The sequence below is a fragment of the Tasmannia lanceolata genome, unplaced genomic scaffold (genome assembly GCF_043159265.1).
Source record: "Tasmannia lanceolata isolate RefF3 unplaced genomic scaffold, GAP_Taslan_0.1 ptg000029l, whole genome shotgun sequence".
In the NCBI taxonomy this organism is placed as follows: domain Eukaryota; kingdom Viridiplantae; phylum Streptophyta; class Magnoliopsida; order Canellales; family Winteraceae; genus Tasmannia; species Tasmannia lanceolata.
The window spans coordinates 8,131,572-8,146,094 of NW_027518706.1; the positions used below are offsets into that span (position 1 = coordinate 8,131,572).

The 14,523-nt window shown below is 37.9% G+C and overlaps 1 protein-coding gene across 1 annotated transcript; it reads right to left on the reverse strand.

Annotated features, from left to right (window-relative positions):
* Positions 1 to 5,253: 5,253 nt before the first annotated feature.
* On the reverse strand, positions 5,254 to 9,038 carry LOC143859171 (putative disease resistance protein RGA4). Its single transcript, XM_077369861.1, has 2 exons — positions 6,176 to 9,038; positions 5,254 to 5,781 (listed from the first exon to the last, which is right to left on the reverse strand). The coding sequence occupies exon 1, from the start codon at positions 8,786 to 8,788 to the stop codon at positions 6,188 to 6,190; it is 2,601 nt and encodes an 866-aa protein (XP_077225976.1). The 5' UTR covers positions 8,789 to 9,038; the 3' UTR covers positions 5,254 to 5,781; positions 6,176 to 6,187.
* Between the last annotated feature and the right edge of the window lie 5,485 nt (positions 9,039 to 14,523).

Sequence of the window (14,523 nt, forward strand, 5' to 3'; positions counted from 1 at the left end):
GAGGGATGCAAAGAGGAGTGCACCATAAGTGCGGTACTTGCGGTCAACTTGGACATAATAAGAGATCGTGCAAGAATCCGCCCATCGTAATTCCTCAGCCAAACACGGTCCCAATCGGGCCTTCTGCACCAATGGGAAACCGGTATGTAATTTTTTGACTTGTGTTTTCTCTTATATTATGATCCTCGATACAATCCGTGCCAGCTTTAAACTATTCTTGGTAATTTTATTGCAGGCCCGGCCTATCCCGCCAACCTCCGTTCTTTTGAGTATGATTCTTTTTTTGTATTTTTGGGATCATTTGAATTGAAGGGACTTGAATTTCGTTGATAGAAACTGTTTCGAGGTCTATCCTGCCTGCCTCCTAGTATGTAATTTTTGTTTTCATTTAAACCATTAGAAGGTGATTTTTTCTTAAGACCATGCATTAAATGAGATGAAACATTTAACCAACTTAGTTTCAATGTTGAATTTTCCATGTAGGTGACCTGTTTTTGCACCAAATATAGTTTCAATGTTAGATTTCTTCAAGAAGTCCGGGGTCCTCAACTAGACACGGCTCCAAAACTTCTGGACTAGGGAGCAATCAACCAGTGAGGATTCATCTGAAGATTATGAAGTTATATGGGAATTGCCTAGCATTATGTGTAGATATGCCACAATGAGAAATTTTATTGTTTTATACCCTATAATGAACAGGCTTTAATTTGTACTCAGAAAATGGTTGATTATATAACAGCTCCGGCATTGAATTTGTGCATTACTCTCTCTATATTTCTCTCCATGAATGAAGTTTGCAACACAGGTTTCATTTTAGATGCTGAAAAGAAAACTTTCATGCCATTTGCAAATAACTGCATCCATCTACAAAGAGACTCCGAATATAAAGCTAATACAGCCCAAAACATCCACAAAGAGACTCCGAATATAGCAAAGGAGTTGGAGCCAAAAAAGAGAGCCATCAGCAAATAACTGCATCCATCTACAGCTCTGGAGGAGGTGGTGGCGGATAAGAAGAGGAACTGCCCGGATGCTGACTCGACGGACCACCGGAGAGGTACTGATAAAGGGTAGAGAACTGGGCGTCAACGTGAGTGGAAAGCGACTGGAAATGAGTAGAAGGTGCCCAAAAGATAGTATGCTCGAATAGCCACACCTGGAATGAAGACAGGCAGTATTTAGAGAACAAATAACCAAACTTACAAAAGACTAATCATGTATATAATATATGTACTCTTTACCTGTAGCACAATAGCGCATCCGGTGATATATCCCATCTTTCCGTTTTTGGAATATGCATCCAATGACTCTACCAAGAAGTCGTAGATGGGGTATGCCCAAGCAACTCTTTCCACGGTCTTTGCTCCTAAATAGGGGAAAAGGCAGGATTTCGTCCTGTGATCCATAAGGTCAGCCCGGGCCAAAAGCACAGAGCAGCACAGGAGCAGCAACACATGTCTCACTGTCGCCTGGACTAATGCAATCTCATCCGATCTGGACTCTACCCTGATAACATCTGCAATCTCACCAAATCTCGCCCAAGCACGAGCAAACCTCCAACCTTCGACCTCCTCTGTCGAATGCCAGTCTATCCTTATTTTATCCCCTATAAGGCTTAGGCTCAGTGCCAATGCTAAATCCCTGACCTCAAAGGGGACTAATATGCTACCTATTTTAAATGCCCTCGACTTGGGTATCTAGGATCGCACGAGGACGGTCAATATTGCCTTGTGCAATTTGACACCTTCAAGATTAAGCAAGGCTCGAAATGGGCTTCTCTCTAGCATATCGGTATGTGCTTTCCTCAACTTCAGGGACTTGAAGAAGTCGTGAAACTTGGAGGGGCAGCATCTCGACGTAGCATAAGACGCCTGCAAAACAAAGAATTATCAGATATATACAACATTTTCACTATATGGAAAAGATGGATAACAAGGCTTAAAAGAATAACCGGAGGCATTACCATGGTTTCACGAGATGATCACTATGTGGAAAAGATGGAATCTAAGCCACTTAATCAGATTTGGACCTGTTCAGACAGAATTTCAGGAAAAAAATTAACAAATTTGTCTACCAAAATTCTTTAACAACCAGAATTTTACCCTTTTGATCCATTAGGGATGAAAACCCAACATTCTTCTTAACTGTGATGCCAACCATATAGAAACTATAGGTTTTTCAAAACATAGAGGTTTAAACCAATAATTTTTGAGAAACTATAGGTTTAAAGCATATATTTTCCAAAAATTAGGGGGTTATAGACACTGATTTCTACCAAAATATTGGTTTAAACTATTATTTTTCAAAACTTAGGAGCTAATTTCAGAAATAGTAGGGGTTTAAACAAATGATTTCTCACAAATAATTGGTTTAAACCATTGATTTTCAACATTTAGGGATTTAAACCACTAATCCGTGAGAACTTATATGTTTAAACCATACATTTTAGAACAATTAAGGGTTTAAACCAACTGATTTTGAATTATTAAGGGTTTAAACTAATGCTTTCTCACAAATTATTGGTTTAAACCATTAATTGTTCAAGATTTAGGGATTTAAACCAATAATTTCTGACAAATGGAGTTTAAATAAATTATTTCTATCAAATTATTGGTTTAAACCAAACTTTAGAGGTTTAAACAAATAGTTTGTGAGAAATTATTGGTTTAAACCATAGATTTATACAAAAATTAGGGGTTCAGTTGCTGATTTTTCCAACTATAGGGTTCAGTCAACTGATTTGGGAAAATATAGGGAAAATTCTAAACGGATTCTCTCAAAATCCTAACTTAAAACTGAGAGGGAGAGAGTGACAGTGTGAGATAGGGGTTTAAACCAATGGCTTAAACCAAACTTTAGAGGTTTAAACCAATAATTTGTGAGAAATTATTGGTTTAAACCCTAGATTTATTAAAAAATTAGGGGTTTAGTTGCTGATTTTCCGAAATATAGGGTTTTCTCAACTGATTTGGGAAAATATAGGGTTTTGCTAAACTAATTTTCTCAACTTTAAACCAATGATTTCTAACAAATTATTGGTTTAAACCAAACTTTAGGGGTTTAAAACCATAATTTCTGACAAATTATGGGAAAATTAGGGGTTTAAACCATAGGAAAAATTAGGGGTTTAAACCAAACTTTAAGGGTTTAAACCATAGGTTTTCTAAAAAAAATTAGGGGTTTAAACCAAACTTTAGGGTTTTAAACCATAGGTTTTCTAAAAAAATTAGGGGTTTAAACCAAACTTTAGGGCTTTAAACCTTAGATTTCTAAAACAATTACGGGTTTCGATTAGGGGTTTGATTACTCTCTCTCTCCCTCTGATTTTCCCAACTGAGAGAGAGAGAGAGAGAGAGAGAGAGAGAGAGAGAGAGAGAGAGAGAGTACCAACCCTAACTTATTTGTTTGAGTCTAAACTGATTTTTTCAAAACCCCTAATTTTTTGTTCTTAAACTGATTTTCTCAAAACCCCTAATTTTTTGTTTCTAAACTGATTTTCTCAAAACCCTAACTTAAAATATCAAAACACAACTAAGAGAGAGAGAGAGAGAGAGAGAGAGAGAGAGAGAGTACCAACCTGTGAAAAGGAGGTCCTCTCAAAATTAGAGGCTGCCGGAGAGAGTCACACCAGAGAGGGGGAGAGAGAGGGTGACGACAACAGAGAGAGAGGGCCGGAGAGAGGGGGAGAGAGAGGATGCCGACGAGAGAGAGAGAGGGCCGCGAGAGAGAGGGTCGGAGAGAATCACACCAGAGAGGGGGAGAGAGAGGGTGACGACGACAGAGAGAGATGGCCAGCGAGAGAGAGAGAGAGAGAGAGAGAGAGAGAGAGAGAGAGAGAGATGTAAAATTATAAAATTAAACAGTAAATACTGTAAAAAACACTTGAATGACTTTAAGGGTAGTTTTGTCCTAAACCTACCCAAACCAGTCACCATCACTCTGGATTGGTCATTTCCAAGTCTCCCCCTTTGACAGGTGATTGTCATATCAAAGCCCTTTTTTTTGTCATTTTCTCTTTTTTCTAACACATGTTGTCCATGTATCAACCCGCCATCTTCTTACGGTATCCTCTATAGTTGAAATAGAGCCCACATGTTTTTCGCAAGCAAATAAATTATCACATTGGCGAGATGCAATAGTAGATGAGTATAATGCTCTTATAAGGAATGGTACTTGGTCTCTAGTTCCATCCTCCAAAGCTAACAATCTACTGGGTTGTAAATGGGTGTTCCGTATCAAAAGAAAGCCTGATGGTAGTGTGGAACATTACAAGGCTCGCTTAGTTGCAAAGGGCTTTAATCAAGAAGAAGGTGTGGATTATAATGAAACCTATAGCCCGGTAATCAAACCCACATCAATCCGGGTTGTCTTAACAATTGCTCTGTCAAAAGGTTGGTCCCTTCGTCAACTTGATGTCAATAATGCCTTCTTACAAGGATTGCTCAATGAAGAAGTATATATGACTCAACCACCTGGATTTATTAATCCTACTGACCCAATTATGTATGTTGACTCCACAAAGCCTTACTGAAGTGAGTTTGCTGAACGCGATTCTGTTGCCAGGAGCATTTAAAAAATGCATTTTGATTCTTGAATCTAGAATAGAATCAAGAGAATGGTTGTAGAACGTGGTTTCTGTTGGTGTCTTAGTAACCCTATTTCTTAAAGCCATTTTGAGTATAAATACGCTCAAATAAGACAAGCCATTTTGACTATAAATACCCTTATTAAGGCAAACCAACTATTTGATCAAACCTTGACCTTGTTGACTGAAAAGTAGCCTTGGAAAAAATCTAGGGCATGTTTGGCAACCATGAAAAAATATTTCATGGAATATTAGTATGGCCAGTTGTGAGAGATGGGCAGGAGCCCACTAATATTCCTCACTATACATAGATCATTTCTTTACCAAGGTTATTATCAGATGTTAATCACACTGCAGCAGTGCAGCCCCTATTATTTAATAGTGGGCCCGTTATGATTTTTTTTTCATCTTGGGTTTTTCTTGTTGTTGGATGTTGGATGATCTGACGGACAGCGTGAATTTGAACACCAAACATAGGATCCGAGGAATATTCTAATTGGGATTCATTTTGATCGTTATTTGATCCTTCTCATTGACACTAGGATTGTCACCGGACCCCTATAGTTTAATGGATCCTTTGGATCTGATTCTAAATGCTTTTCTTGCAATCCAAACAAGGCATAAATAGAGAGATGAGGGTATAGAAAATTTAGTGATAGCAGTAAGCATCAAGAAAAGAAAGGACAGAATTTAGTGGTACTAATAAGCCTCTAGAAAAATACAAACGGAGATACTGTTAGTGTTTATGAGATATACATTTCACTAAATTTTGATGAAGAAATTAATAAAGCCCTTACAAACCACATTCTCCACACTAGAATCCACATCTGAAATCTATTGAAAAATCCAAGAGGAGGAGAAGAGGCCTTGCCTCTGACATAATATGGGATAACACAATACAAGAACACAACAATCAGAGAACAGCTCTTGCACAAATTACAAGGAAACAACCCTTAAAACCTCCACAACAGAGCCTTTAGTACTAAAATGAAAATAGAAGCAAACACTAAGCAGCAATCCTCTGCCCCAAGAGCAGACTATAACCTGAATGAACTTACAGAAACCAGCATAGACCTCTTCCACAAGAGCAGAGCAAATCCTGAACTGAAAATCCTCCCAATTGTAGCCAAACAGGGAGCATAACCAATGCAGACAACAAAGGAAGGAGGGTCCCAGAAGTAGGCTTTGGTTTGAGACTGCAAAAAAGATGTGCATGTAAAATTACCCACGACGGGCATCTTTTAATTTCATTTAAAAAAAAAAAAAAATTCATTCCTGGCCTAATTTAACGAAATATCTAAGGCATGATTCTTTCTAAGTAAGTTGAATATAATTTAGATATAAATAATTAATGGATAAACACATTAATTAGTAAAAAAGAATGATACATTGGACAATTTGTAAGAATAAATGATGGAATAAAACATATGCATTTCCACATAAGTTGAGAAAGCAAAATGTAAAGGAAGGAGGTGTTGGCCGTATATTAACATTATTTATTTGGTGTAGATAAGTTAGATTAAGGAAAGAAAGAGAGTGCAAAGACACCGGTTATTAAAAGATAAAAGAGCGGATGAGAAAATAACGAACCTGGCAATGACATCATATAATGAAGATATCTGGTACATGGGCTATCTTGTGCCAATCCTCTCCTCTCTCCCTTTCGCATCGTCTCCTCAATTTTGGACAATCCCTAATATACAGTCTTTGGAGTGCAGTGAGGCGTTGTAGTCCGGAGGGCAATGAAGTCATATTAAAACAACCGTGGATTTTCAATGACAGAAGAGATTTCAAGCCCCGTAGTACCCCTTCCTCGGCCAATGATATTATACTCTCACACCTTCCAATCTCCAACTTTTCGAGAGATGTGAGGTTTCGCAATCCCTCCGGCAAAGACACCAGCTCCTTACAATTCGAAATGATCAATGACTTGAGAGCAACGAAATTGTCCAGCTCCCTGGGAAGACTCCTCAACTTTTTGCAATAGCTAATTTGTAAATGTTGGAGTGCATTACCGTGTTGTAGAAAGCTTTCTGGAAAGGATGACATCTCATCAAGATGAGAGATAAGAACGGAGGTAAGATGCACAAAACACGGCAGGGTGATCAACTTTGGGCAGCATTCAATCTTCAATTCATTAAGGCAAGGAAAAGCTCCTCCTTTCTCCACTGATGCCCATATCTCTAAACTCCACATAAACGATAGCGATAGTCTTTTCAAAGATGGAAATGAAAATCCATTCAATGTGTTGTTACCGTAAAACTCTTGGTTGATTTGCTTCACTGCATCCATTCCTCGTATCTCAAGATTCTCGAGTGAGGGAAGCTGCCCTAGTGGTGGGAGATTAAGGAGCCTCCGACACGATTCTAGTTTCAATGTTTGCAAATTTTGTAGGTAGATAATCGATTCAGGTAAAGTTTTGAGCCTAGTATAGTTGAGTCTGAGGTATCTTAGCTGTTTCAAGTTGCAAAATGAATGTGGGTCAACATCAAGTCCACTTAGATGTAGGCATCGCAAGTATCTAAATTTCTCGATGTCTCTAAGGATCCAGATTTCTCTATATCCATAGGGCAATAGCAACGTCCGTATGGCTTTGGCCTTATACAAGCTCGGACATTCTGATAACGAGTAGACATATCGAGTCGACGGAGGGATATTATCAGTTTTTTCTGAGTCCACGATATAACACTTGTTCCCAATAACAGACCGTGAAAGATCGTGTACCAAATCATGCATCTTGCAACTTCTTATATTTCTGAGATTGTCCTTTTTTATGTCTTGGAAGAAAGACCTCCATAATAAATCATTGAAAATCTCATTTCCAATGTCTTCCAACTCCATTCCTTGCTTAGGGGTAACAAAGCCATTAGCTATCCACATAAGAATAAGTTCTTCTTTCACAATTTCATAGCCTTTAGGGAATACAGAGCAAAATGAAAAGCACTGCCTTAGATGAGATGGCAAATTGGTGTAGCTCAATCTTAGAGCAGGCAAAATTTCATCATCTTCTAATTCCCATATTCGACTGTCTCTTACAGACGACCATGAAGGTTCGTCCCTTCTGAGACGTAGTAGGCTTCCTAATGCCTTAGCTGCTAAAGGAACACCCCCACATTTCTCGACGATCTCTTCACCAATTTTAACCAAGTTTGGATGCTCTTTACTTTCCCCTGGTTCAAATGCTTTTTTCTCAAACAGAGACCAACAATCACTGTATGATAAACCAGATAAACATACCAAGTGTGGGGATTCGTGAAGTACACCCATTATCGATGCAACCGTTAGTTTACGAGTAGTTACAACGATTTTGCTTCCTTTTCCTTTACAAGTTAAGATGTTTTTTAGATCATCCCATTTTTTTGTATTTTCGTTCCATACGTCATCAAGTACAAGCAAAAATCTCTTCTCACATATTATATCTCGGAGGCTTTCTTGCATCCCATCCAACTGTGTAAGATCAGTTGGACTTCGAGTTGCGGATTCTAAAATTGCTTTTACAATTGTAGTAACATCAAAATTTTGAGACACATAAGCCCACATTCTTAGCTCAAAATGGCCCTTCACATTCTCGTCATTGTAGGCCCATTGAGCTAGTGTGGTTTTTCCCAAGCCCCCCATGCCAACAATGGCAATAACCGGGACATCATTTTCACTACTCACATTGGTTAGCAATAGTTTCACAATATTTTTTTTATCCTCATCTCTCCCATAAACTTCGTTTTCATTTACAAAGGAGAAAGTAGTACGTGTTCTCTCTTCGCTCTCAGAACTTGTTGTTGTTTCTTCCAAATTGAACTTTTGATTCTCCTCTGCAATTGAGTTGAATGTCTCGAGGATCTCTTTTATCCTAGTTCCTATCTTATGGCGAAATATACAACGTTGGAAATGAAAACAAGGAAAGAAGGTATTGCTTACTTGTATGTTTCCACACCCACTTGTGCTCGCCGCTCGTTGAGCTTCCACAGCCCAGTCTGAAAAGATATCGTCCGCATCATAGGCCGCATCTGAAAGCTTTGTGAGCCAATCCTTCAGTGCCTCATCCCTGAATGCCTTAGCCTCTCCATTTGGAATTATAAGTCGAATCCTTTGTATGATGCTCTGAAGCTTTTCCATATCTTTCTTAACACCTCCGAGTAATTGAAACTCATTTTGGATTAGAGAGTTCAAATTCTCAAACAGTATATTAACGATAGCATCCACCATATTTGATCCTTGGTAGGAGAACAAAATTTCTCTCGAGCTAGCTAGAGCAAGTAGAGAATCACACAGATAACTTGCAAGCTTCTTCCTGTAAGATGGTTTGTTATATAGAAAACTCTTCTTTTTACTATTTCTTTTTTATTTTCATTTTTCATGGATCTTCTCTCCAACTAGGGAAATGATATATTGGCTGTTTTCTTTACATGGGACAACCCCCTCTAGTGTAAAAATAGTGGTCATAAATACACTAGAGGAGAGTGTTCCAAGTAATAAAAAGGGCGAATATATCAGGAAGCAGCGTCGAAGCAGCGTCGAAGCAGCGTGGGAGAAGACTTAATTTAATATGGGTTTAAAAAGGCTTTCATATGGGTTATACATTATCTGGAGCAAGCGACAACGAGGGGGTCCAAGAACAAGATTTGAACGCCCTACTCACCCATGAGCGCATCTTTTGTTACTGTTTATGGTAGTAGTAGGACCCACACCCCATGTGCCATACACCACGAGAGACAGAGTAAGGAGAGATAGAGAGTTCTCTAAAAATTATTATATTTAAAGCTGAATCGCACACAGTTTTCTATTTAACGTTTTCTTGTTACTATTCACCTCCCTCAGTTATCACATTAACTCTTCTCACCTAGCACAAATAAAAACAACATACTTATACTTTAATTCTAACAAATAGTATCCTATTCTAACAATAACTCTAACCACAATCCTCTCACAACTAACCACGCAAAGAAAAGGCACGGTTCTCTTCTCCGACTCTAACAACCTCTCCAACCAACCATAGGACTCTTCTCTAATAAATGAATCCTCCTATTCTAACTTCGAGAAACCAACTCTATATATAATAAAGAGGAAGGGAGGTTTACTGTTCACCGCTGATGTGGCAGCCCTCCCCTTCCTCCCTTGAATCTACTTGCCATATAATTTCCAACCTGGCATTGAGAAATCATATATCATATATATATATATATATATATATATATATATATATATATATATATATATATAAGTGTTAGTATTTTTAAATCAAAATTAGAGTTGAAAAGTCGAAGATACTTTTTCTTTGTATTTAAAATTTAGAGGGAAGATTCAAATTAAAGTTTCCCTCTCTTATTTGTAAGGCAAAAGTCCTTTGCTTGAATGGGGACTTGAACCCAAGACCTCGATGTGTGTGTGAACATTGTGCTATCTAAACCAAGGCAAAATAAATAGTCCCACATGGGAGCCTGAGAGAATTTTTCTCATCCATATAAGATGGAGAGTTGGAGAAAGGCTTGAGCCTTCAAGGGGCTTTAGAATTTGTTGGGTCTTGGGCTTTTAGAAGAGCACAAGCCCATGTGTAAAAAAACACACACGCGCGCGCGCCTCGCTTCGCCGGGCCGGGCCGTGGCCCGTTGGCCGAGGTTTGGGTCTGGGTTTGGGTTTAAAAAAAACCGTTTTGATACACACCACCTTAATTGCAAAGAACCGTTTAAAATCTCAACGGTCACAAAAATGACTGTTGGGAGAAAAAACGTTACTGGCCTTTAAGGGTGTGTCTTAATGGTGTCTCTCCCTAACAAACACTTTCAGGTCTATAAAAGGGGACGAGACAGATTGTTTTATACACAGACGTTTTTTGCACTTAAGGCTTTCTGTTCTTCTTCCTCCTTCGTTCCGTTCTTTCTGAGCACAGTTCTATTGGTGATTCTGGGTGGACCAGTCAGCGAGTGCACGTGGACTGGGGCCAATTTCGGCTGTTTTATCTTGGAGCGTCGGTTCGCAGATCCCGGTTGCACCGGTAGGGGGCGGATACGATTCTTAAGGAGAGTGACCAGTGGCACGACTCAACCTTATTCTTTTCAATCCGATTTCCAAAGGATTTTCAACCAAACAGATAAGTTCTATTCTATTTCTGATTTCCAAACAGACAGAGTTTTTCATTTCAAGTTGCAGAATTTTTGGGTTCGAATAAACCATAGATCAGATCCATAATCTAAATTTCCAACAGTCTTAAGAATCGTACCAAAACAGATCTGATCTTATAGCTTCTGATAATCCAAACCCAATTTTTGTTCTTCCCATCTCTGGTGAGAATTCCAATCCAAATTCTGTCGTTCGAACACATGTTGGGAACAGAATTCTAAATATTGTTCCTGATTTTTTCAAAATCGAACGACTAACTGGTTTGAATTACAAAAGGTGGAAACAACAGATCTTGTTTGCTTTGCAACAAATTGGTGTTGCTTTTGTCCTTACCCAACCAAAACCAAATGAAGAAACTGCTGAATGGGATAATGCAGATTATATCTGCAAAAATCATTTGTTAAATGGTTTGTCAAATGAACTTTATAATATCTATTATTCCTATGAGCATGCTGCTGATCTTTGGAATGCCATAGTAACTAAATATGAATTAGAGGATGCTGAAAATAGAAAATATGTGATAAGAAATTTTTTAGACTTTACTATGGAAGATGGGAAACCTATTTCTGCCCAAATAAATGAGTATCAGTTTTTTATTGGTGAATTAGCTAAGGAAGGTATGAAATTACCTGATACATTCATGGCTGGTTCTCTCATTGAGAAACTGCCTTTGTCTTGGAAAGATTTTAAAATCGGAATAAAACACAAGACAAAGGAATGGACCTTAGACCAAGTGGTTTTTTGGGTTAAAATTGAAGAGAAAAACAGACTTAAGGATAAACAACTAAAGGCCAAAGAGTACACCTCTAAGGCAAACATTGTTGAAACCAAGAATGATGGATCTAAGAATCTGAAACCGAAGAAGGATAAAAACTTCAAGAAATCTGGACCTAAGAAGAAAGGAGTCTGTTTTGAATGTGGAAAACCCGGACACTACAAGAAGGATTGTCGACACCGAAAGACTGGTTCATCCAGTGCTAAGGTTAATCTAACCGAGGCAGATATGATTGCAGCAGTTGTGACTGAGATGAACTTGGTGGAAAATCCAAAAGAGTGGGTGCTGGATACAGGTGCTACCAAGCACATATGTGGAGACCGAAGTTCCTTCTACAACTTCACTACAGTTGATGGAGGAGATCAGGTCTATATGGGCAACTCACAGACCTCGAAAGTCATGGGCAAAGGTAAGGTCCTTCTGAAGTTAACTTCATGAAAGATACTTGCATTGCAAGAAGTGCTGTATGTGCCGGATATACGGCGGAACCTGGTGTCTGGCGCGCTCCTAAACAAAAATGGACTGAAACTCACTTTTGAAGCAGACAAGGCAATCCTTAGTAAAAGTAATGTATTTGTAGGAAAATGGCTATAATGCCAATGGTTTATTTGTACTGAATGTACTTGAAATTATGAATGAAAAATCATCTTCTTCTGCTTACATAGTTGAATCTTTTGATATATGGCATGGTAGACTAGGTCATAGAAGTGCACCTTATATTAAAAGACTTTGCAACTTAGGTTTAATAAATGAAAAGATTGAACCTAGTAAAGAAAAATATGAAATTTGTGTTGAAGCAAAATTCACTAAGAAACCTCACTTTAGTGTTGAAAGAAAAATTGAATTATTAGAGCTAATTCATATTGATCTAGCTGACTTTAGAAATCTTCAATCTAGAGGAGGTAAAAGGTACTATGTAACTTTTATAGATGACTACTCTAGGTACACTAAAGTATACCTTCTTAGATCTAAAAATGAGGCTGAAGAAGCCTTTATCAAATATAAAAATGAAGTGGAAAATTAGTTAGATAAAAGAATTAAAAGACTTAGAAAGAGATAGAGGAACAGAATACTCTATAACTAAGTTCTGTGATGATAATGGTATTATCCATGAAACCACGGCCCCATACCAACCTGAATCGAATGGTATAGCAGAACGGATGAACATAACCTTAAAGGATATGTTCAATGCTATGTTAATAAGTTCTGGTTTACCCTTAAACTTGTGGGGGGAAGCACTTCTGTCGGCGTGTTATATATATGACAGGATACCTCGAAAGAAGAAGGGTCAAATACCATATGATTTATGGCATAACAAGATGCATAGTTTATCTCACTTAAGAGTTTGGGGTTGCTTGGCTAAGGTTGGAATACCTGAACCTAAGAAAAGACAACTAGGACCTAAAACTTGTGACTGTGTATTCATAGGATATGCTCAAAATAGTACTGCCTATAGATTTCTGGTTTTGAAATCAGTTGAAAATATCCTAGAATATAACACTATAATTGAATCTAGGGATGTTGAGTTCTTTGAACATCACTTCCCTATGAAGAAAGGAATTCCTAAAGAACCTAATAATGTTTCAAAAAATCAAACAGAAACTGAAAATGAATTGGACCTTGAGTTTCAAGAACTCAGAAGAAGTAAAAGACAAAGGAAATAAACAAATCTAGGAGATGGAATGTTCACCTATCTAATAGATAAAGATCCTGTAACTTATACTGAAGCTGTAACTTCTCCAGATGCTGTATTCTGGAAAGAAGCTATAAAAAGTGAACTAGACTCCATAATAGTAAATCACACTTGGGAACTAGTGGACCTTCCTCCTGGAACTAAAGCACTAGATAGCAAGTGGATATTTAAAAAGAAGCTAAGACCTGATGGACAATTGATAAGTTTAAAGCAAGGCTAGTAGCTAAAGGCTTTAGATAGAAGAAGGATATAGACTACTTTGATACTTATTCTCCTGTTGCTAGGTTGTTCACCATTATGATATTATTAGCTATAGCTTCTATTCATAAATTGGTAATACATCAAATGGATGTAAAAACAGCTTTCTTAAATGGAGATTTAGATGAAGAAATCTACATTAAACAACCTGAAGGATTCATTGTAACTGGACATGAAAACAAAGTTTGTAAATTAATTAAGTCACTGTATGGCTTGAAACAAGCACCTAAACAGTGGAATGACAAATTTGATAGTGTCTTAATTACAAATGGCTATAAGATAAATGAATCTGATAAATGTGTTTATAGTAAGTTTAATTGTGATGAAGGTGTAATTTTGTGTGTATATGTAGATGATATACAGATTATGGGTACTAGTTTGGACATAGTTAAATCTACTAAGAGATTTTTAATGTCAAACTTTGAAACCAAAGATATGGGAGAAGCTGATGTAATTCTAGGAATGAAAATCATTAGAAAAGAAAATGAAATAATATTGTCTCAGTCTCACTATGTAAAGAACATTCTTAGGAAGTTTGGACAATATGATAGTTCACCTGCAAAGACACATTTAGATTGTCAGGTTCACCTAAAGAAAAACAAAGGTGAGTTGGTATCCCAAAAGGAATACTCAAGTATTATAGGTTCAGTGTCATATTTAATGAACTGTACTAGACCTGACATTGCACTAGCAGTTGGAAAACTCAGTCAACACACACATAGACCAGGACATGAACACTGCCAGGCTTTGACTAGGTTGTTGAGGTACTTAAAAGGTACAATGAACTTTGGACTGCATTTTAGGGGGTTTCCTGCTGTCTTAGAAGGCTATAGTGATGCGAATTGGATCTCTGATTCAAGAGATTCAGTGTCTACCAGTGGATATGTATTCACCCTTGGTGGTGGTGCGATTTCTTGGAAATCGGTTAAACAAACTTGTAGTACAAGTTCCACTATGGAAGCGGAATTTATAGCCTTAGCCCTAGCAGGAGCTGAAGCCGAATGGCTCAGGAATTTTATGGCAGATGTGCCTTTATGGCCAAGGCCAGTTCCCTCCGTGTTTCTACATTGTGACTGCCAAGCTGCTTTAGCCAATGCA